General features: G+C 42.1%; 1 protein-coding gene across 2 annotated transcripts in view; it reads left to right on the plus strand.

Moving 5' to 3' along the window:
• Positions 1 to 4,273: 4,273 nt before the first annotated feature.
• The window catches only part of SLC24A4 (solute carrier family 24 member 4), a 101,543-nt gene continuing 80,842 nt past the window's right edge, over positions 4,274 to 24,974 (plus strand). For both annotated transcript variants that reach the window (XM_074868635.1, XM_074868636.1), the window contains exons 1-2: positions 4,274 to 4,877; positions 7,256 to 7,366. In XM_074868635.1, the coding sequence (XP_074724736.1) occupies positions 4,721 to 4,877; positions 7,256 to 7,366 (268 nt within the window). In that variant the 5' untranslated portion in view covers positions 4,274 to 4,720. The remainder of the gene's footprint in view (positions 4,878 to 7,255; positions 7,367 to 24,974) is intronic.

The following is a 24,974-nucleotide window of genomic DNA, read 5'->3' on the forward strand; positions in this document are numbered from 1 at the left end:
AAGTATAGTTCAGCAAAGGGGCTTTCAACACCTGGCTATATACCTAAGGATGTATGGTGACCTGAGTTACAGTTCAACATTTAAATATTGCTTTCTGCAAGCTTGTATTGTCAAGTCATATTTGTGTGTGCTCCTCTTCCAGGGACCGGGTCCTAAATAAGCACAGGATTGCCCCCTTCTTGACAGGCAGGTGACTACGGAAAGCACCAAGCTTCTCTCCATGGCTCCCTCAAATGAACCACCTTCATAGGATCCAAGTCTCCTCCCTCACCAATGCCTTTCCTCTCAGTTGAGTTTTCATAGCTTCAGGAAGATTTTCTGGTCTTTTTTGAGGGAACATTGTTGACTTTTCTTTGATACTACCTCCTGACCTTGCAGACAGGGGAAATGATACTGGGGTGCTGGCACCTCTTAATCCTCCAGGCTTCTCAGCTGATGCACTCTCAGCTCTTCTGTGCTGGAACAGTCTTCATGGCCAACTAACAGGGTCTCAGTTGCCAGTTACCCTGGTGTGCTGCTGCTGCTTCTTCTGCTCCTTTTAGGAAGTGCCATAGAGAATTAATCCAAACATTAAACTTCTCGTTTGACTCTCAGCAGCATCAATATTTTTTTCTCAGATTAGTTGCTTTCATGGATCTCCTGTGAGACGCTTCCCTAATTCAAAGCCTTTTGGCTGTTAGTCAGTTCAAGATACTAATTGTGCTTGAGATGAAAAACAACCAAATTTGGCAATGCTAGATTAGTCTGTGCTTCTAGTGAGAAATTTTAGCATGGGACACACACGATAGTTAAATGATCACAATCATAAACACAGTAATAAGAAAGAAAGGTTGTTTCTTGTGTCTGGGTTAGTTTAGGACAAGTGTATTTAATATTTTCTTCCTCTACACTTTTTTTTAATGATATTTCCCAAATATCTCTAATTTCCAAAATGTAATTATTTCAGGAAAATTCCTAGATTTAGTCTGGAAAACATTTTGTTCTGATTATAATGGAAACAGAGAATATCCAGAGTATCACCAAACCACTCGCTGTGAAGGCATCACTCAGAAAACCATGTATGTCGTCGTCTTTTTTTTTTTTTTTTTTTGGAGACTATTAATGGAAAGACGCCATTGAATCTATATACAGTTGTTCTGGTTGCACTAAGAGATAGCAATAATTTAAGACTTAAAAAATGAATGTAAATTTCTCTAATGCCACCTTATGCAAAAAGCATTTGCTTGTTTTTTGCCTCTGACATTGTATCACCACTCTCTCATACACAGCATGAATGTCTCAAATCAGAAAAAAGTGTTGGGACATCATTCCAGTAATGACCTCCGTGTGAATGGCTTGAATGTACTCAAACAGACCCTCCAGGTGCGGGTCCTGCTCACTGTTGGGGCTGAGGTAACTGGAGCTGAATTCTGCAGCACACCACTTCCCTTTGAGACATCCTACACAAGTATCTGGCATATTTTCACAGGACACACCAAAATAAAAAGTGATTTGGAATTCTGGTCTGAAAGTTTAGTATTCAAGAACAATCTTGAAGCTGCCCTGTGATCACCAAACTGATTAAAAATGCTAATCAGAAGCTTGTATGATTAGGAGATTAGTACTGTCTGAACTTTGAGCTGTCTCAATTGTGGACACAGAGAGGGAGAGACACACACAATCACACTGAGAACTGCTTTCATGGGTAGCAGATTTCTTCACAAAAGATCTCTTCACTTTTTTGGTTCTTTTGTTTCTTGCTTTCAGTTCCTCACAAGGGTGGCCCCAGGGTTTCTATAGTCACTAACTGTTACCTCTAAAACAGACAACTTTTTAACAGTCAGAAAAAACTCTATGTCAAAAAAGGCAATATTATACTTGCATTCCTGTAACTAACCATGTGCTTCGGTTTGATCCATGTGATATTCACAAGACCTGACAGAATTAATGAAAATCCCTCACATGTGAAACTCAGGATCTCTAACAATGGTTCAATTCCATGATCTTTTATGTAAACAACCTATAGACACAAATATGGAGTATCTGTGAATCACAGCCTCATCTCCAGACCCAAATTTACCTTAATTCCAGACAAACCTGTCATTGTACATCTTAATATCAGTAACTCTTCAGATCAGGAGTGCCATGGCTTTGAAAATGTCTTCAGTGTAAAGAGCAAGTAAGAGAATAAACCTGGTAAATATAAAAATCACAAGCAACCTCTGTCAACTGTGGGGAGAGACTCAACCATCAGGACAGCCTCTCTGAAGTCACGGCCCTGGTCTGCCTTATCAGTGAAGAAGATTATAAACTTATGGCAAGTGGATACTGAAAAAACAACAAATCTCTGCAATCCCTTCCAGTGTCACCATCCTTCTATTGCTAGATAAAATCTTCATACAGAAAACTACAGTCTTGTCAGCACCGCAACTCTTACTAAACACAGAACAAGGGGATGGCAGACCGATATTCATGTTGTCACTCTGAGTGGAAGGGGAGGCTTTAGTCTCAGAAAAGAGGTGATTAAAAGCCACGTGAAGAATTAGCTCACAGGCATTATGACAGCTGACAGGGCATGCAGTGGCATCTAACTACACAACAGCACCTCTACTGACATGGCCAGCCAAGAACTTCACTGGAGCTTAAAGGCCTTCAACAAAAACCCCAGTCCACTATGAATAACAGCCCTGATCTGAAGAGCTTCACTTACCTTTATCCACCTTCTCATGCCTCTGCATCTAATTAGCCTATTAGTTCTTTCAGTCAGGGATGGCTTTTATCAGTCTGGGTTCACCTGTGAGATTTTCTACATGGCCATGGAGAAAAATAAAGGGACACAAACTGACTTGTAATCTTCTCTACTACCTTTTTTGTAGCAGGCAAGAGTTTTCAGAGTTACATTTCCTCTCTCAGCAGCTATAAAGGGAATGAAAGAGAGGGGACTGGGGCATGTCTTAGGGCCATTCTTCTAACATGCAGTTGTTTTCCTGCTTTAACATAAATCAGAACGTCAAAGGCCCATCAGAGCCTAGGTGCCCCTGGAGCCTGAACAGTTAAAGCCCAAAATTTCTGTAGCTATGTGTGTGCAGGCAAGCAACAAGGTTAACACAACTGCTTCTCTCTGCTTCTCCAGCTCCTGTAATCTCTTTTGCACTTGAGACAACTGGGCAGCCTTCAGCATGAATCTAGAGCCATTTCACATGTGTACCTGATCACTGTGCTGTAGCAGATATAATTCATAAACATAAGAAAAAAACACATTTGCATGAAGATGGGAAAACACAGAGGATTAGTGATGTTTTATTTGTGAAGATTTGCTTTTGTAGGCTAGGATATTTGTATTATAATCACGACACCATTAGAAATAATGCCAGATATGATGTGTTATATGTTCTGAAGTACAAGGACAGAGATCCAGAGGGAATCACCTGAAAGGCCTTCCATTGTAAACCAAAGGCTGTATTGAAAAGAAGATCCGATGAGTTAATCCTGTTTTGTCTACACGTGCTCCCTGACATGCTCAGCATTTCTGGATACCTGGAAGGAATACAGAACCCATGACTGTGCTGTTGTAGGAAGTTCCCAGAACTGTTCTCGTTGGCTATCAGTAACCACTTAATTAACGTAAATAGTAAATTTTAGTTAAAAAAAAAGTCTGCTTTGGGACAGTCTGGAACTAACCGCTGTTTCACAAAACGGGTCGTTCACTCTGTGCCGTTAACACCACGCGTTGGTTACAGCGCGGATCACAGCAGTGCCCTTTCCCCCCATGGAAGTCCATCTTGAGACGCGTCTCCCAGAGTCAGGTGGAGGCGCCCAGAGGGCACCAGCACCCAGCACCCCGCCGCCCCCGGCCCCCTCCCCGCCGGCCCCTCAGCCGCGCGCCCGCCGGCCCCTGCCCGCGCCTTCGCTCCGCGCCTCAGGCAGCGCGCGCCCAGCCCAGCCCTGCCGCCGGCCCCGCGGGCCCCGGCCCGCAGCACCTGCCGCCGCCCGGCCCCTCCTCGCCCCCCGCCGAACCCAGAGCGGGGAATTCCCGCGCCCCGTGGGGGAAAGGATTCATCTGGCCGGTGAATTCCGCCTCCCGCAAAGCGGTGGGGGGAGGGTGCCTGCGCGTTGCCATGGGCGCCGGAGGAGCACCCAGAAAGTTGCGGGAGAGAGGCGGGGAGAAGGGGGCCGGGCGGTGCGGGGAGCCCCCGCCCGCCGGGGCTGAGTGGCCGCTCGGCGCCGCGCCGGGAGCCCCGGGGCTGGCTGATCCCGCGGCGGCGGCTGTTAAGCTCACCTGCCGCCAGCGGCTGCCGGCGGCGGGAGGAGGGTAAAGGACAAACTTTAAACTTGGCCGGGGCGGGCGGGGAGCCGCGTGGATGCCGCCGTCCCTCGGTGCTGACTCGCGGCCCGCGGCACGGTGTGGGGCGGCCGCTGCCAGGGGAGCGCGGGGCGCTGCCGCGGCGCTTCCTCCTCCGCCGCCGGCCATGGTGCGTGTGGGGCGCGGGGCTCAGCCCGGCCCCTGAGAGCGGCGCCTCGCCCTCCCCCTTCCCCGGTCTGCCGCCGCCGTCCTCCCCGCGCCCCCGACCGCCTTCCCCCGCCTCTCTGCTTCGCCGCCGCCGACCCGAGGCGCTGGGCATCGGCTTCTCTCCGCGCTGCAGCCCACCCGGCATGGAGCCGCCTGTGGGAAGCCGCCGGCACTGATCCCCGCTTTCGGAGCGACCTGCTGACCGCCCCCTCGGCGCCCGCGCTTGCTCCGATGGAGCCGGACGAGACGCCGCTCGCCCCCCCGAAGACCATGCTGCTGATGCTGAGGAAAGTTCGCAAGAGGCGGGAGATGCTGCTGCAGCAGCTGGGCTTCATCTGCGCCATCCTCTTCTTCGTCTGGTGCATGTCCAGCCTGCTCTCCCGACTGGGTGAGTGGCTGTGGCGGCGGAACCGGCGGACCCCGGGAGGGCGACCCGGGGGCTGCCGCCCCGGGGGCAGCCGGGGGTTGACGGGGTCTGGCGGCCGCGGCTGTTGCCGTTTTGAGTTTCTCTGGAAATACCCCAGCGGGCGGGCGAGGCCGGGGAGCAGCGCGGGTCCCTCGGGAGAAGCCCCCGCGCCGGGTGGGTGCGTGGCCGCAGCTCCGGGCAGAGGGGGCAGCGGCGTCCAGGGGCTTCCCGGCTGCGAGCCCGCCCGCCTGCCTCTCGGGGGGCTTCAGGTCGGGGATCGACGGGGAGCCACGGGGCAGCAAGGTGCCTGGGAACGGCCCTGAAGTCGTTTCCCCCCGCCGCTGCCTTAGGACTGATTCCTCTCCAGCCGCTTGTGGTCCCCTCTGCAACTTGGGGCCACCTTTCGTTTTTATCCCTAGGTTGTAAACCTCCATCAGCTGCCACTGCTTCTTTTCTCCATCTTTTCCCTCCCACCCCCCCTAAATTACAGTGTGGATTTGACAGAAAATTCTGTATTTTAGGCAAGGAGCAGTGCTAATCTCAGGTTTTATAGAGTCTGTTGCATCCTCTGTGCAAGTGCCGTCTTGGTAAACTGATGCATTTATAATCAACTACATCATTCCCATTCGTGTTTTTTTTTCCCGCCTGCTGGCACAGTTTGGGCTGCAAGTGTGCAGCTTCAGGCCCTCTTCCTGCAATATGCTTTGCATCCCTCGGATACGAAGTCTAAGGTTGCTGGGGCAGCACATGAGTCGCTAGGTAGGACTGCCAACAGTCCTTGAGGAATTAAGAACAAAATCAAACTAAGCCCAGGTCCACATTTAATATAAGAAAATCAGACTTCAGCAGAATGTGTGCTTTAGGGAAGAAAAATCTGGTGGAACTTGTCATACTTTCTAACGCTCTTGTGCTCAAATTATTGCCTGGGTTGTTTGAGATATATATCTAGGATGGCAACAAGCCATCCATATAAGAATTCAGTGTCTTAGACCGTATTAGCATATTGCTCATCTTAGAACTTTAAATTTTTTTAAAATTGTGGTTTTAGAGTATACTGTTGCTTTCTTTATTTAGAACTGTTTGTCATGCCTATGCTTTTTTTTTTTTTTTTTTTTTTCCCTTATACCAGCTATTTATTTTCATAAAGTTACTGGTTTGTGAAAGCAAGTAATTGGGGTATGATTATGTTTACGTAGTTTGAGGGGTCTTTTTTTGCTGCACATTAACAGTTTTCCAGAACTTCTTTAGGTTTACATGAAAAATGTCATGACTAATGAAAGTTTTTAATCTCCTGGGTTATCAGCTAAATCTCTCATAACCTAATTTTCGACGGTATGCTGCATCAGGTATTTTTTTTTCAGCTGGCTAATTTACAGTATATTGTATCCATAAACACTGACCATCTGTTCTCTATGTTTCTTATAATTGTGGCATCAGAATATTTTAGCAAATACTCTAGCCAAACTAACTTCCAAGCTAGATTTTTTTGCAAGAGTCACTGTAACAAAGCACAAGCATTATGTGATGACTGAATATAAGCTCTTAAGATCAGCCGTGGAAGAAGTTTTGTTATTATAATATGTTCATTTGAAATGGATAAGGTTGAGATGGAAGTGATTTAATTAAGAGGTTCTATTCTTCCTTTGATTATTATAATTGCATACTCTGCATTATCACAAGTGCTCCTTCTGTACTCTATTCAGCAAATTCTATTGAGAATGCTTCTGGAATACGAGTTTAGGCAAAAGCTCCATTGACTTCTAAAGAAGTTTGTTTTTCTTAAAGCTTGTGGGAATTCACAGTGCAGTTATTTTCCATTTTCTTTGACAAGTTATTTTAGGGATTGGTATTATCAAGTATACCCAACACTGAAAAGATCAGCCCCTAGACTCAGAATAAACCAAAATGTAACTGGAACATGTCCATATGCATTTTTGTTTTTTGAGAAATCAGTAATGTAGTATGTGCAAGTGCAGATGACTAAATGGAAGTGTGATTGTTGCTCATGTCAGCATAGCTGGGCTGGTTTCATCTACAGGAACTGTTAAGTGTTGAGTTTCACAGGTGCAGGCTTCAGAAGTTGCTTGCTGCAGAATATTTTCCCGTTGTGGGTCACAGCCAGGTATTCTGATAGCCAGAACATGGAACAGCTCTGATACTGCACATTTGTAGCTAGTTTCATGTCTCTAGGAGCACCTACTGTATGTACGTTGGCACATGCCCCAGTCATAGATGATTTTGCTGCATTCACGTACTGATGGTCTGTCTATGCTCCTTGCTGGTGGGGGGATATAGTCCAGTTAAGATGATGCATGAAAAAATCAGTGACAGTGGGCATAACCTCTTTCTATTTAATATAGGCCGAGAATCAACTATTGTAGACAGACATGTTTTGTCAGAAGTGTGGAGGAATAGAAGGTTGATGGCATCACCTAATGGGACACATGAAGAAAAGAACTGTACAGAACCAGGTAAGATGGGAAGACTTTGTCATGTCTTACAAGCTCTTGAGCTGTATTTCATAGTGCTGTCATGACCAAGCTGCCGTGATGTGTTAGGGTAAATGTAAAAGTGTCAAACACAAAAAAAAAAAAAAAAAAAAAAAAAGCAGGACTGTTCTGTGTAGAAATAAGGTTTATTGTGCCATATAATGCCATGTCTTTATCTATCAAACGTAAATGTTCAGATATAAGGATGTTTTGGGGTCATTATGAAACTTGTGCTGACAATTTGGTTTCTCTAATTTTATTTCTTTTGGTGATTATTCCTATCTAGCTGATGCTGTGTATATTGCACTGCTAAATGAGAGGTGTCCTCTTCTTGAAACTATGGGGAGCTAAACATGCAGTGTTTGAGATACCATCTGAGCACAGTAATTTGTGTTCATTACCATTATATATTTAATCATGTTTTGCTAGTTTAATGATAAACTATGTATTCAGAGTAGGAATTTATATTGTGTGGAGGGGGATGATGAGGTAAGTAATATGGAAACCCTAGAATTCATTTTACTTCAGGATATCTAGCCTAGCCAGGCGATAATAATTGATTGAGGGCAGGGATAGATGACGCATTTTAATATCAGTGTTAGTCCACAATGCTTTCATCTTCCCATCTGTCTTTCCAGTGTGTATTTCCTTTCTCTCTCTCCTTGCCTCTCTGTGGTTTACAGTGTGTGGGAGATGAGACATTTTGCCAATGGCACTAGCCAAATTAATTTAAAGTTCAGATTTTTATTTTTTTTTTTTTTTAAATATGATTCTCCGATCAAGTCCTTGATGACAGCAGAATCTGTGCCTTCTTGCTAACAGTGACAGCATGACTTTTGGGATACTGTCAGCCCCAGGCATTAGAAGAGTTTGGAGCAGTACCCCCTCCCCCCCTCCTCCCCCCACCCTGTTACATGTTTGTTGTAATGCTGAGGCCCCTGTTTTGTAGATTGAGGGTCAGTACTGTGCTTACGTACTTTTGACAGAGGAGTGGAAGAACATTGTGCAAAGTATGTGGTCCAAAAGCTTTAACTGTATCATGTGGATGTCCAAGAGTTTCTCTGTGCTTCTGTTAAGAACTTCGAGGTTTGCTGTTGTCTGCATCTGTAACCTTATGATAATATTGATTTGTCTGTCAAAGTTGTTCACAGACAAGAAAGAAGACAAAAATGACACTTTGGAAACATAATTATTCTTGATGAATAGTCAGAAAATACTATTTTTCCTACTTCTCTTTCATTTTTCTCCACTTATGTGGATGCATCAATGTGATCGTGTCTGAACACATACTAGGCAGCACATTTGGAGCCAAGCCAACAAAATCATAGAAGCTGGATCAGAAAGATGCCCATCAAAGTTCTTGATGGGGATTTCCATTTAGTATAAATGAGAACTTTTTTACAGTGATATGATAAAGCTGCCAAGGGAAAACGTATGCTTATGTGTAAATTGGAATACCAGGAGCAGTGCTCACTTCTCCAGGTGTTTAGAATGAATAGCTCAGCTCCTTCCATTCCTTTAAAATTGTAGGAACAATTGGAATAAAAAAATACAGTCCGGTTGTTTTGATATGTTTTCTGAAATTTGGGTTGTTGAAGTGTACGTTTCTCTGTAACCACAAGAGCTGGACACAAGAAAGGCTCAAATATGCCTTAGGATGCTGAGGTTTTAAGAAAAATATTATGAGACTTGCATTAAATTAGTGATTTCTAGTCACAGTGCTGGAATTATCCTTTCTTTTTGAAGGTGTTTCTTCTGTTAGAATACAGATTTACAGATCAAATGTGTCACAGGTTTGCAATTGTAGCTTTTTTTTTTAGTCACTTCCTGTTATGCTACAGTTATGTACAACTTATCTCTGTGTATCTTCTGCAGCTGAAGGGGGGATTTAGATGCTGCAAGAGTGGCTAGATGTAAGATATCTGCAAATAAAGAGAGCTGAAAATATCTGAAATTTATGTTTGTTGGACAGGAATGGGTCTATAAGAACCCATGGTTGTTACTGCTCAGTAAAAATCTGCTTCTGTAGATTTGGTTGGGTTTTGGGGGTTTTTCCTGGTGGTTTTTTTGTTTGTTTTTCTCCTCCATTCTTATTTAGTAGCCAAAGATTGAGATTTGCCTTGTATTGAGAAGAAGGTACAATGACCTAAAACCTATCAAAAAGGAGCAAGTAGCATAGCTCATTTCCATGGGAATGTAGCTTGTGTAACCCCATGACTACATCTGGAAAAAGTAGTCCCAGGAAAGGTCATGAGACTTGATCAAGATTGCATAGAAAATTGGTGAGAGAATGTGGATTTTCAGTTGGAATATGCAAGCTTTCAGTCATGTACTTATCCCAATGTAATGAAAATCTCAGGAATGTGCTGTCAAACACTTTAAATGGCTGGACTTTATTTCTGGGTTGGGTTTTTTGTTTTTGTTTTTTAAATCTTAAGAACAGATAGTTAATATGGATCTATGTTGTATGAATACAGTGCTCTCTGTAGGCTCCTTTATGAGAAATACTTATTCATACCCATGTCATTTCTGTATCTGCCGTAAGCACTAGGGGCCCTACAGATGCATGGGTGTGTATATGGTATATAGCAGTTTTCTTATGTTATGTGGATGTTTTTCTATGTGTGTTTAGGATACAAGAACTTCATAATACCTTGGGAAATGCAAGTTCTTGCTGAGAGCCTGTTAATCCTTTGTGTCATTGCAGTGCTATTGCTGTGCTCCCTCTTTATTAGCTTCCCACACAAGTCTGCAGCTTTACTTCCCTTTTCCCAAAGGCTTTCAACAAAGTTAATTTATTTACCACTTCACCCCCTTTTCTTACATGCAAATAAAAAAAAAAAAAAATCCCAAGTTGTCAGAAATTGCAGCTATAGAAGTTTGTAAGACCATGAGATCCTTGCAGTTTACAACAATGGTAAGAAAGGCTCACCCTTGGTAATATATCTTGGGAGAAAAACCTCCATAAGCTTCTAGAAGTAATGTTAGAAGCTTGTGGAAGCTGCTATCTGCTAGAAGCTCACATAGTTTACACTGAGATTGTAATTTACTGAAGTAGATTTTTTTGTATTGTGTTCTTCTGGAAACATTATTAATGCTTCTGGGGCCATTGTATCAGAACAGAAAAAACTTTGAAGTCTTGGCAATGCTGCTTTAAAAAAGAACCCCGAGGCTTTGCAAAGGAAAGGAAAATATATATGTGTGAGTGCGTGTGTATGTGTGTATATATATATATATATATAAAAGTAGAGGAGAAAAGTTTTTCTAACATTTGGGGGTTAGAGAGACTGATATTCGTGAATATCTTAAGAGGTGCTACACATTTTTTCTGATAGTAACTATCCTGCAGTCATAAGAAGTTACAGGATACTACCTATCCTATAACAGCAGCAAAGGAGCTGTCGGTCAGCCGCAGGAAGGAGGTGGAGCATTTGTGAGAATGAAGTTCTAGTCTGGACTAAGACCAAATCCTCACCAAAGTTAGTGGGTCGTGTAGCATTTTTCCATTAAAGATCCTTCCTGTCTGGAAACTTCCCCTTTGTTGGAAGCTCCTCTGCCATGAAAATATACAAGTCCTGAAGCCAGGCTGGAGGGCTTACAAATTGTATGTAGAAGACTCTGGACTTCAAAAATTTTGTGAGATTTTTGAATTATGGGATTTTTGAATTATGAATCTTATGGTTATTTCATGTTGAGTAACTTCCTGGATGGCTGCTGTGGGTATCTCTCTTTGAAGCAAACCAAGCTACCTTTTCTTCATGGCTCTGAAAACTTTTCCTGTGTAAATGTCTGTGGGAGGAGGGGTTGATCTGACCCTCACTTAAAGCAGAACTATTAGAAAGGGAGAGTAGTTGTCTCTAGCATCTTAACAGATCTCATTAGTTTGCAAAACCAATTTTTTTGCCTTATCCAAGCTCTTACTTCCATCTGCCATCGGCTTGCTAGCTTGCAGTGCCATCTGCCCAGCAAGTCTGATTTATAGCTTCTCTGCTCCAATGGCTCGCCTCTTGTTTCAAAATGTTCCATGTCTCTATGTCCTCCAGAACTCTGAGTAACGTTTGCAGAGCAATTACAAGCTGGGGTGACTGGGTGGTGCGATGTTTCTAACTGTGTGACTCCACTGGGTTGTGTTAAAGCAACTGATCTGGACTCCCTTCTGTTGCGAATATTTTCAAGTAATCCCTGTATACAGTACAAAGAATATTTAAACTATTTGCTGTGAATTAGAAATGTATTGGAATATATTTCCATTAGTCTTCTGATGCTAGTCAGCGAGCTGCCTTGAAAGTGAAAGAGTCGGTGGGGTTTTCTGTCCAGCAGTTTGTCAGTCATGGACAGTTCATGAGCTACACTGATTTTAAATAGCTGGGGACTTGGTTCAAGTGTGCTCCTCCCACTGTTATCAGTGGGTAAAGATAAATTGGGGGTTGGGGGAAAGGCAGGGGTTAGTATTTCTTTCTGAGCCATTTTGCCTTTTTACTTTTAGACTTAAAAGGCACATTCTAGCAATGCTTTTTGTTCTTGGATTGAGAGAGAAAGAATCAGTCTTCTACAGTGAAATAAAATGAGTTTCCCAGCAGCATATGTATAACTGACTTCTGAGTCAGGATCAAAAGTCATTAAGTCTGTGTATATTTTACACTGTTAGTTATAACGTTGGGGACTCATGTAGGATGTAATACATTGTAAAGAAACTACAGTCTTAGACAGTTTTGTTAACATACCATAGAGAGTACAAGAGCCTGTTACTTTTTCTACGAAAATCAATGATGGTGTTCTTGCTGACTAGAGGAGACAGAACTGTCTCTTCAGAATAATTTTCCAAAGGAATAGAAAAAGCTATTTCTTGTACATTTGTAGTAAAGACACTATAGGAAGCATTGATTTCCATCAATTTTATTTAACAAACACAGTGCTTAGTTAAATACATCATTCTCAATATGCTGGATTGATGTATCCTCTTTTTCTTAATTCTTATAGACACCTTAATATATAAGATCATAAACTTTGTGTAATAAATGCTGATCTAAACATACTTTTGGTGGTGGTGGAATATGTCATTTTGTGCTCATGTAAATTCTCTTTAAACAATGTGATAATATGTATTTCTTTTAAACAATGTGCTTGTGATCTTCCCTAGATTAAACTTCCGTTTTGTAACAGGGATAAATGCCTTAGACCCTCACTTTTGAGGAGGTGGTATTAATAATTTCACTCTAACCCTTTGTTTCATGAATAGTCTAAACTGGTAAGCTCAGCATGACCTGCAGGTTCTCTTACTATGTATACATACAGTACCTAGCACAGAAAGACTATGGTCTTGTTGAAGTAATGCAGATAATAACTGTGTTATGTTATTCACAGGTATTCCCCCCTAGCCTTTTAGTCAGATTGCTCTATGCCTTGATGCATAGAAAATGTGCAACTGTTGTAGTATGATAGACTTATTGATAGTGCATACATTTTGATTTAAAGTGTTTCTTTACTCCAATGTCTTATGCCCTTAAAGACCAGGAAATTTACCAGCCTTATTCTGTTCTTGCGTTGGTCTAAAAGGAAATGAAAATGAGGAAAAGTTTAAGAAAAAATTTCTTAGTTCCTTTATGCGTATGGTATGCGCATAACATATAGGTGCAGTGTCCAGTGAATAGGCACAGATACCCATTTATGTAGTGGAAAGACTTACTAACCATCTAGCATGTAGCTTACTTCTGTAGCCACTTGTCATATGCTTGTGGGGTTTTGTTGGGTTTGGGTTGTTCCTTGCTGGCTCCACCCCCCCGGCCCTGCTGTCTCTGGACTCGCTCTTGTCCATGTAGGTGCTGAGCAGTAAGCTTTATTGATTGTGATCTCAGTTGGATGGTTTCTGTTTCCAGAGGGAGATAGATGTGTGACAATTTAAAACCACTTTTAGTGGACTAGTTGAGAGCAAATAACAAATGTTTAATGGCAAGCTTTTCTTGTGTGGTTCCCAAGGTCTCTTAATCAGAATTCACACCTAGATTTAGCTTGAACTTCTGACACACTTTTCCTGGCTTATTGATGTGGGTATTAAAACAGCTGGCAGGTAGATGTCATTAAAGTTAATTGGGAAAAGTGTTTTGTTTATTTTTTTGTGAAGCAGTTTAGGAAATGTGCTTTGTTTGAAACTAGAATTTAACAAATAACTAACCTTCTCTCTGAGCTGTTCATTTTCTAGCAGTGTGTTAATACTGGCATCCAAAATAGTAGAAAGAAAGGAGACAAACATCTCTCCGTGCTTCGGCTCAACCTGCCAGCAGCATCCCCTGGAGAGCTGAGAACAGAATATGAACTCCAGGGTAATTTATCCATTTCCCCAGGTCTAGGCGCCAAGTTTGCAGGAAGTAGTTTGGGTCTGACTAAATGCCATTTAGAGATGTAGTAAACATGGGCAAATGAAACAAAAATAAGTACTGTGTAATATATTACTGTATATTCCTAAACCTAATAAAAATGTTACTTGATATAATCTTTATTTCATATGACTCAGATTTATTTACAGTTGGGTTTGGTCCTGTTGAAGCACACTGTGGATAACAACTTTTCCAAGCTAAGTCTTTGGTCTGAAACCTAGAAACAGGCTTGTAACAAAAATCAGAATTTCTAAAATGTAGCAACTTCAGAACCAAATTTAAGGTCTGTGGATACAGGCCCTTACTTTCTTTCAATGAAACAAAACACCCAGGTTGAATGCTCTGGAGTGCTAGACTAAGATCTAAAGTTTCCCATATTAGCCCAGCTCTAATATATAGATGTCTGCCTGTATTTCAAACCACATTACCTAAGCATTTCTCAAATGTTAATGTAGTAATAGTGCAACATCTCTTTTTCTGTGGCTGCAGACAACTCAGGCAGACAGCAGCTGTGTAAATTAGTGACCTGAACTCAAAGAGGAAATATGTGGTAGAACAAAGAATCAAATCCAGATACCTCAGTCCTGATCTAGGCTTCTGCAAAGGTGATGTTTGAACAAAGGTTTGGACTAATATGACCTCCCTGAGGTTCCGTCCAACCTGCGTTTCCTGTGGTCTGGTACGGAAACCAAATGAATGACATTTCGCTCAGGATATCTTTGAAATCCTGAATTGGGGATTTCAAAATCAAAGTTAATGTGACTTGGGCATGCAGATCTCCATGGTATTGCTGACTGTCTCATCCTTAATGTGAAATAATGTGTGTGTATTTAGATCTGTTCTTTGCTAGTATGACCATGCAGGTAGACCTTTTTGTGTGGAAATCTGCTCCGTTTTCCACTCAGAAAATTGTGCTGTTGGTATAAAAGCTGTGTTTAAATTTACCCATCCTTATGCATGGCAATTTCATTTTCAGTCCTTGATTTTTACCTTATTGTCTGTGACATGTCACTGTGTACTGCAATTGAGACAGAAAATGCTGCTGTCTTGCTTTGTATCATGCATAATTGTTACCACACCTCACTTTACTGTTGTAGGAAGTGGGTGGAAAAGGCATTGTAGATCAGTCTGTGAGCATTAATCCATACTTTTGGGGTCCGCCTAAGAGTCTTTACAAGGTACTGAATTGTTTAATAAATGTTAAACTTCTGCTTTTGTTACTTCATCTCTGTGCTCTCAGTGTCTCATCAGTCCATAGCTTGGACCACCATTGTGGAGGATTCAGGCAAAACTAGACAGGCACAGAACTGGGCTGCAGGGAAGTAGATTGTGAAAAGCACCTGGAGGTAGAAAACAGTCATCAGAAGCTGCAGGAGGGATAGAGAAACTTGTGGTTTGGAACTGTGTGGTAGAAAGACTCATGGAGCCTGGAGTTGGAGGATAGGTGAAAGGGACACAAAGATATGAGTGAGGGGAGGCTGAATTTGAATAATGAACTATGGGAGAAGCCTGAGAATAGCAGGGCAAAGAGGCAGGCCCTGAGAAGTAGTAAGCAGAAGAAGGGAGAAAAGAGGTATGAAAAATCAAAATGTGGTGAGAGATTTGGTTTTGGTTGGGCAAGGAATCTAGAATGAAAAGCAAAGGGAGTCTCTAAAAAGGACTTAAGATACAAAAGAGCTACCTTTTAGCCTTGTGTTTGGCACATAAAAGTGGAAGCATTCACAATTTATATCCATTCTTTGATTTATTTAGATGTTATTTTTTTAGCATGGATTTGGTATCAACAGATAACATTTTCAGAGCTTGTACTAATGATACCATCTAGATATAGAACAATTTACCAAAACCAGACCCTCCTGAGCTTCAACTCTGTCTCTGAATCTCAGTGTTTGTTTTGGGGGTCAAAATGACTGATTTAAAAATACACTTAGGCACAGTGTGCAATTTCATTACAGTAAATTAATTTTAAGCTTTGTTCTGCTAATATTTCTGATAAGAATGCTCATAATTGTTTTTTCAGAAGTTACAAAATTTTATTATACATATCTATTACTGTATTTGTTAACGCCAATGACTTTTACAGAATAGATGTGGTTATCCACCTAGCAGGCTGAAAATATTCCATGAACCTGCTGACAATTAAACTGGCTCACTTCTGTTCTACAGGAAGGCAGGACCTTCAGGCAATAAAGAGTGATGGTTTCCTTTAGTCTTTAAAGTTGACAGACATTGAAGACATTATAGTAGAAAATATAATAGCCTTAGAAACTGAGTAAAATTCATTCCTGCTGGGACTCCACTGATTAGTTGAAGTACAGCAGAGCAGACACTTCAGGTAGAACACAGGCTATACATGTATATGTGCTCGTTCAATTGTTTTCTTTTTTGCAACATTAAATTAACGGTTTTAATGTTAATGACAGGTGCTGCATTAACATTCTTGAGATGATATTCTCTACCCTTAGTGGGGAACAGTGACGAATGTGCCTTCCTGCGAACAAGAAGATAATTTAGACTCTACCCGTTCAGTTTCTGTACATGCTTGCTTGTTGGGCTATTCTCAGAGATTGCCAAGAAAGAAGATAACTTAGACTCTACCCGTTCAGTTTCTGTACATACTTGTTTGTTGGGCTGTTCTCAGAGATTGCCAAAACTTGATGAATTATTTTTCCCCTGCATATGATATACTCACTCGTTCAGTGAGTTGGGGGTAATATGACTGGATCTATTGCACAGAGGTATTTAAACCTTTGAATAGCAAGATGTAAATATTCACAGATGGTGGGAAACATTTAAACTTCGGGAATGGTGAAATTAAAATGGGTGAAACTCATGTTTAGAAGCTCAAAGAGACTGAAATGGGGAAAACAGATTTTTTTTTTTTTTTTAAATTTACTGCGAATCAGCATATGCTTTGAATTTTGTGAGTTCCTAGCTGAAAACATAGACTCTCAAAGAGAGAGGCATTTGTTCTTTAGGGCTTCTGGGAGCATACCTGTGCTGGTGTACACTGCCTTAACTCCACTATGTCATTACAGCCGTGACAGTTTACAGTAGCTGAGGTTCTGCCCTACAGATTTGTTGCTGGATGGCTAGATGCTGTTTCTGGTTTAGTTCTTTGGTGAGAATCTTCTTTCTTTAAATACTTCTCATGCTTTCATAGAGGTTGCATTCTTTGCTTGATTATGTTATGCTTCTTTAAGTCCTTCCACAGGATCTTTGGCTACTATTGCCCATAATTGTAAGACTCTTGCCTTCTTAAGCCTTTCACAAACCTTCCCCCTCCCTCTTGCTGCTAGCCTTTGTCTGCTTCCTTTACCTGCACTGAAACTTTGAGATGAGTTTCCAGTGTCCATTTGCCTTTTCTTGTTATTTTTTATGTAGCCCCTTGCAGATTATTATGTGAAAGAAACTATCTGGAATATTACAGTTATCTCCTTTTTTGAATCTCATGGTGCTCTCAGGAGATCGGACAGCCAGGATTGGTTAGACAGGGGAGAAGTTAAAGCTAGCATATTAATCAGTCGGTCGTGCACAGAGGCTTTGCTAATAGAGGGTGGAGGGAGAGGGGGAGGGTCCTTATAGAAGTATAGTGTTGTTTGTTGTTAGATGCAGTGGCAGTCTGTAAGAGTGCCTAATGGAAATGGACAAGGAAAAGGAAAGATGACTGAAAAAGGCAAAGTGACTTGCCCAAAGTCTGCAGAGAAGGTCAGTAGCTAAGCTGCATTTCCCCCTCCTTAAGCATAAATTCTAGCCATACTAAGTTCGCTGAGACTGGAGCTGTTGCTGCTACCACCTTCAGCTCTCTGCTGTCCTTCCTGATCAGCTCATAATGATTTGACTCTTTTATTGTGCTTTTTTAATGAGAAACGTAACTTTTCACAATAGAGATGTTTTTTGCCCTGCTATATGTTTTTACAAAGCCTAACATGTGGCACCAAGACTATTTACTAGTATAAATGGAGTAAGGCTATGCCCAGAACTGCTTCAGTATGCTGAATGTTTTTGATTTATGGTGATACCTAAAGGTTATACCTATGCCAGTTATACCAGGTAGCTGAATGCTACATTACAGAACAATTACTTCTCCTTCTCCTCCACTTAGCGGGAGAAGGACCAATGGAAGAACCTTGGAACGTATAGGTCTTTTCAGGTTGCTCCAACCAGAGGGTGAGGAAATGCCTAGCCGGCCCATCTGTGGGCCAGCTGCTATCCACAGAGAATGGAGATGAAAAATTGTGCCTAGGGAGGTTGCAGGTCTCTGCTGTGGTGATGGTTCTAGCACTGGAAAATATTTTCTTGGGACCACTGGGTGAGAGGGACTGTATAAAATACCAACACTCCTTTGCCATACGAGGGATAAAATGAGCATCTCTTGTTGCTTGCAGGCTGAAAGAGGAAAGAAAGAAAGAAAGAGTTGAGCAATATTTTCTGATGTGTGAGCAAACCTGTGCTTATGCCTTACTCAAAGGTTTTTGAATATTTCGGGTTTTTTTATTTGATTGGGGGGCGGGGAGGCTTTGTCTTGACTGTAACTGTCTTTTGAGTGTGGAACAAGTACTTCAGATCTGAATTTAATCATGTTTTTTAATTTGGTATGGGTTTACTATAGTTATTTGGTTGTCCAGGATTGATTAGTAACAGCACCTGATGGGAGAGTTCTTACTTGGAAAGACTATCTCGGATCATCTCCAGAACTGCTTTAATCTGTGGATATTCAGGGCAACTAAGTTTAGTAAGTACTACTTAGGTAATTAAAGGTTGGAGCTGGGCTGCTTTCTCTGCAAGACAACAGACTGGTAAATGGAAATTAGTCAACTTCATTCAATGTTATCTTCTGTAGAGCACAGAGTCTGGACCTACCCAACTCAGAGTTTGTCTCATCTGTTATGGGGTTGTGACAGTAGAAATAATGTTACTCTTCATTGTAGTGTTGGAGGTAGCAAAACTAGCACAAATTGCTTACATTGAAAGGTGTATTTATAACTCTTTATGAAACAATCATGATACCCATTTTGCACTCTGGATTCAAATTTGTTTTAAAGAAAAAATGTGGACTAAAGAATAATTACATCTCTGCTAAATAATTACTTGTGAAATTCTCTTTACTTAGTAACTGTTTCACCAGTTTGTACACATAGATGTAGGTACAAGACCAATTTGCACATATAAGACAGATGTTACATTGGAAAAATAACAGTTGCCCTGATCATACAAGCATTTGAGTGTCTTAAAAAGTACTTTGCTTCTATTAGCTCAGTGGCTTTTGAAATTGGTCAGATTTGGTGGAATGCATTAAATTATTTGCAGAATCTTTTGATTTTGCTGACACTTCCAAAATTTGATATTTTCTCCCCCATTCCAGCCCCTGCAGGGTTGAATGCTAATACAAATGCCACTAGCATTACTCTTCTGTGATGAGATTGCAGATGGGATGGGAGTAGTGATGTGTATACAATATGCTACTCAATGAATAAAATGATCATCTTCACAACCAAAATTCTTCCCTTCCATCCAGTAGCTGATTCTAATTGGTCCTACCACATCGCTGACTCCGTTGTGGACTCTTAGAGTTGAGCTATGCAGCTCTGAGGAGGAGAGATTGCACCTCTGCCAGGTACTTTTTGATAGGGGCCAAGCTGTGGTCTGTGGGTCAGTTTTGTCCTTCTCCAAACGGTTTTCAACTGTGAACAGCAGCATATCTGATAACTTGTGGAAGAGATGAGGACCTCCTGTATCCAAAGTGTAGGGTGGAAAATGGCTATGTTGGACAATATTGTCTGTGTACCTGTCTGTGGTAATGCATTTAGCCCTGTGACATCTCACTGTGCTCAGGCTGTAGTAGGGAGTGATATCTCATGATTCTGGAGTGCCTACAGACATGACCCCAAACTGACATCTTGATTGATACTGTAAATATCATCTGTTTTGTACAGAAAACTAAATTCAGTCACTGTACTAAGTGAAGAGATCTTTGTTCATGTTGTTTAGAGTTTTTACAACAAAATCTTGCTTCTCTTTTTGTAAGTTATAGATAGGTTTGTCTTTGTTTTAATGGCTATTTTAGTGTAGTAGCTGAAGTTTATGTTCAGTAGTTCTGTGCCTTGACATGAAATGTACAGGGCTGCATAATAACCTTATACACTGATCTTTACTGCAAGAGACCCAGATCCAGTGTTTCAGCATGGCATGGGGACCAGGAAATCCTCAGTTCTAGCTGGGCTGCAGCAGTGACTGCCCTTTATGATTTTCCCCTATATTCCTTCACTTCACAAAAAGTTTAGGATTTTTTTTTTTTTCCCCCGCAGGGAGCAAAAAATTAATTGAACACTAGTGGGGAACCTAGATCCTTTTATCCCTTCTACAAATATTATCCGGTTAGATTGGGGTCTGAACATGAAAAGCATCTCTATAATAGTAAGCCTTGTTCTCCATAGAGAATGAAGATGATCCTGGCTTTCTCAGTGGTAGATTTGCACCTACTTATGTGCCACAGTATAAATTCTGATTTAGAGTGAGTGTAAATGTAGTGTAGCTTGTCAGTGAGGCATGTGTTTCTTATCCTCAGATTACTGAGTTCATTGCTCTGATTATTTATTTTTTTCCTCTGCAAAAACACCTTTCCTCCTTTTCTGCCTGTAAAATTTATCTTTAATATGGGAAAAACAAATGGATTGCTTGTTTTAAAATAGTGTATCAGATTAGGCATTTACAGAAGTAAAAATTCAAAGTTTTACAGTCATTATGTTCCCAATGTATGCATTTGTATTCTACTAGTAAATATTATTTGTGTGTTAAGGAAACAACAGTAGTTCTTTTACAAGGATAATTACTAAAAATGAACTTTCTCTTCTTTATGTAAATGGTGTAGCATACCCTTCAGTGACTTGCTATTTTAGTTGCACAGTGACTTTATACACTTGGAGAGGCAACTTGAATCGTATTATTTAATAGCCATAGATAAAAGCCTCTTGTAATTATGAGATTAACCAGAGTTACACTGTGCTTTAATTCTTCCTGAAGTCTGATATATGAATACATGTGTGCTTTGACTGGACATGTGTTTGACTTTATTCTCTCTCTTCCCCACCCCACCCACTTTTTTTTTTTTCCTTTTTCCTTTAGAGAAAAATTCTGTTAGCTGAAAGATTTTCGAAGAGTTTAAAAGGCTTAAATTCCATGGGTGTTCCTTCAGATGCTGCTATGAGTATCAGGCAGCTTTACCACTGCAAAATAACAAAAACTAAGAATAGAAATTTGGCTTTACTGTCTATTGAGCTGTATGGTCTGTTTTATGAGAATATAATTCAGATAATTTGATTTTATTTGAAACAAACTTGGGAAATGAGTGTGCTTTTTTCCCCCTTCTGGGAAAATGTTCACTCTCCAATGTATGAAGATAGAAACACATAATTAAAGTTGTGAGAAAAATCATACCGTTATGAGGTACTTATTGATGATAAAAATCTCTAAAATGTTTTTTTTTTTTTAAATTTTGTCTTCCCCCCCCAGTTTAGCAAAAGTAAATGCTAACTGTAAAATAGCTCTGGCTTTTTTAGAGCACGATGCATCATTGTATTTATTTGTTCTTAATTAAAACATTTAGCTTTATGATGTAAAATATTTTTAGGGGGGAAAATATCTGATAATTCAGTTGCTTGAAAATAGGACCAGGTTGGCTTTCATAAATCAGCACAACTCCTATTTCTTGATGTTGTGTAACAGCTATTGATGTGATGCTAGAATTTAACTTCAGAAAAAGCTGATTAATGTAAACTTCCCACATAGTGTTGAGGACAGGCTGGAGTGACATCTCAGCTAAAGTGAAATGACCTCCACAAACATTGTTGCAATTCAGTATTACAGAAATAGTTCTATCTCTCAAAGTTAGTCTAAATGTATGGCTAGACTTAAGAGGTTTGCATTTATTTACTTCTGGTGTTTGGATTAATTTTTCATTTAATTGACATTTTTTTGTTCACTTTTTGGAAACGGAGACTATGAAATGGAGTTTTGCTGTTGAGGTACTAGCACACAAACAGCAGTCCCTGGGGGAGACCATTTTTGCCTCAGGACAAAGCTGTCTAGAACTGGAAGTTTGATACAATACCCCATACTACAGTGCCTTCACTTCAGTTTGAAGGGCAGATTTTTAAGTATACTCACAGTGGATCTAATCCATTATTTTACTTGGTTCACTTGAGCAAACATTCTGTATTTAGTACAGCATTTATGCACAACTTTAAAATTAAACATGTAGTTAACCTGAAGTTGTTGATCCTTTCTCAAACTGAGACATTTCCAACACATTGAGCATTCCTCAGGAAGGATCATTCATGTTTTAGCTTGTGTTAAGGCAAAATGGGGACTTAGACTCATGCAGAAATCAGGGTTTTTGAGGTGGTGGGTTTTTTTCTTCAAAGGAATATTTTACTGGCCCTTCCTAAGCCACTTTACTTCAGTAGGACTTCTCCATGCACAGAAAATGCAGCATTGAACTGCTGTATCTAGTGGAAACTAGGATCTTGCTATTATTACCTGCAGATATTGCCTGCATGCAGGTTCTCTGATTTATTTACATCAGGGATGATACATTCTTGAGAAGCACTGCTACTTGAAATGGGGAATGGAGATTTTATATGTCTTTATCTATTATAATATATCAGGGGAAACTGATTAAGGGGTTGGGGACACAAATTGTGTTCTCCTCCATCCCTTCAGTTGGGGGGATGGATGAAGAAGAATACCGGAGAACTCAACAGATGAACTTGTGGCTCCAAGAGTGGTGTTACCAGCAGGGATTTGGATTTTTCAATCATGGGTTGGTATACAAGATGCCAGACGTTTTGGCATTGGATAGGAAGCACCTGTCCCAGAGGAGAAAAAGGATCTTGGGGCAGGAGTTAGCTGGGCTCATTGACAGAGCTTTAAACTAGATTTGAAGGGGGAAGGGGGCAAAACATCAGCCCATCTGAAGTGCATGTATACCAATGCACACAGGATGGGTAACAAACAGGAGGAGCTTGAAGCCATGATGCAACAGGAAAATTGTGACGTAGTGGCTATTACAGAAACATGGTGGGATGTCTCCCATGACTGGAGTGTGCCAGTTGATGCCTGCAAGCTCTTTAGGAGGGATAGATGAGGAAGGAGAGGTGGTGGGGTGGCACTGTATGTTAGGGACTGTTATATTGATTGCTTTGAGTACAAGTATAGTGAAGACAGGGTGGAGTGTCTTTGTGTTAGCATCAGGGGGAAGGCCAACAGGGTAGTTCTTGTGGTAGGAGTCTACTAGAGGACACCCACCCAGGACAGAGAGGTGGATGAAATATTCTATAGGCATCTAGGTGAAATCTCATGATCGCTTCCCCTTGTTCTTGTGGGAGACTTTAACTTCCCAGACATCTGCTGGGAATACAACACAGCAAAGGAGGACCAGTCCCGGAGGTTCCTGGAATGTGTGGCAGATAACTTCCTGATGCAGCTGGTGAGTGAACCGACCAGAGAAGGTGCCCTGCTGGATCTCTTCTTTGTGAACAGAGAAGGACTGGTGGATGGTGTGGCAGTTGGAGGCCAACTAGGGCACAGCAATCATGAAATAATAGAGTTCTCTATTCTTAGGGAGGCCAGGAGAGGGGGAAGCAGAACTGACTTCCAAAGGGATGACTTTGTCTTGTTTGGGCACCTGCTTGACAGGATCCCTTGGGAGACGGGCCTGAAGGGTATAGGGGTCCTGGAAGGCTGGACACTCTTTAAGAAGAGAGTCTTAATGGCTTAGGAGCAGGCAGTCCCCAGGTGCTGTAAGAGAAGCCAGCGACAGAGAAGACCACCCTGGATAAACAGGGAGCTTTGGCTGCAACTCAGGGAGAAACTGAGAGTTTACGGCCTTTGGAAGAAGGGGCTAGCTACTCACAATGATTACAAAGATGCTGTGAGGCTATGCAGGGCGGAAATCAGGAGGTCTAAAGCCCAGCTGGAAATTAATCTGGCTTCAGCAATCAAGGACAACAAGAAATGTTTCTATAAGCATGTGAGCAGCAAAAGAAAGACCAGGGAGAGCCTCCATCCCCTGCTAGATGCAGGAGGAAACATGGTAACAAGTGATGAGGAAAAGGCTGCGGTGCTTAATGCCTTCTTTGCCTCAGTCTTTAATAGCAAGACTAGCTGTATTGAGGAAATCTAGCCTCCTCAGCCAGAAGACAGAGACTGGGAGAACGACCCCCCCACATTCCAGGAGGAGATAGTCAGTGACCTACTGCATCACATAGACACACACAAGTCTATGGGACCGGATGGGATACACCCGAGGGTGCTGCAGGAGCTGGCTGGGGTGCTCGCCAAGCCGCTTTCCATCATTTACCAGCAGTCCTGGCTGACCGGGGAGGTCCCGACAGATTGGAAACTGGCCAATGTGACGCCCATCTATAAGAGGGGTCGGAAGGATGATCCGGGAAATTACAGGCCTGTCAGCTTGACTTCGGTGCCCGGGAAGGTGATGGAGCAGCTCATCCTGAGTAGCATCATACAACATGTGTGGGACAACCAGATGTGATCAGGCCCAGTCAGCATGGGTTTATGAAAGGCAGGTCCTGCTTGACAAACCTGATCTCCTTCTATGACAGGGTGACCTGCTTATTGGATGAGGGAAAGGCTGTGGATGTTGTCTACCTTGACTTTAGTAAGGCCTTTGACACCGTTTCCCCCAGCATTGTTCTGGCGAAACTGGCTGCTCGCAGCTTGGAAGGGCACACGCTTTGCTGGGTAAAAAACTGGCTGGATGTCCGGGCCCAAAGAGTTGTGGTGAACGGAGTTAAATCCGGTTGGCGGCCGGTCACGAGTGGTGTCCCCCAGGGCTCGGTTTTGGGGCCACTCCTGTGTAACATCTTTATTGATGACCTAGACGAGGGGATCGAGTGCACCCTCAGTAAATTTGCAGATGACACCAAGTTGGGTGGGAGTGTTGATCAGCTCGAGGGTAGGGAGGCTCTGCAGAGAGACCTGGACAGGCTGGAGCGATGGGCTAAGGCCAACTGTATGAGTTTCAGTAAGGCCAAATGCTGGGTGCTGCACTTGGGCCACAACAACCCCCAGCAGCGCTACAGGCTTGGGGAGGAGTGGCTGGAGAGCTGCCAGTCAGAGAGGGACCTGGGGGTGTTGATTGACAGCCAGCTGAACATGAGCCAGCAGTGTGCCCAGGTGGCCAAGAAGGCCAATGG

This window comes from Strix uralensis, chromosome 4 (genome assembly GCF_047716275.1).
Source record: "Strix uralensis isolate ZFMK-TIS-50842 chromosome 4, bStrUra1, whole genome shotgun sequence".
In the NCBI taxonomy this organism is placed as follows: domain Eukaryota; kingdom Metazoa; phylum Chordata; class Aves; order Strigiformes; family Strigidae; genus Strix; species Strix uralensis.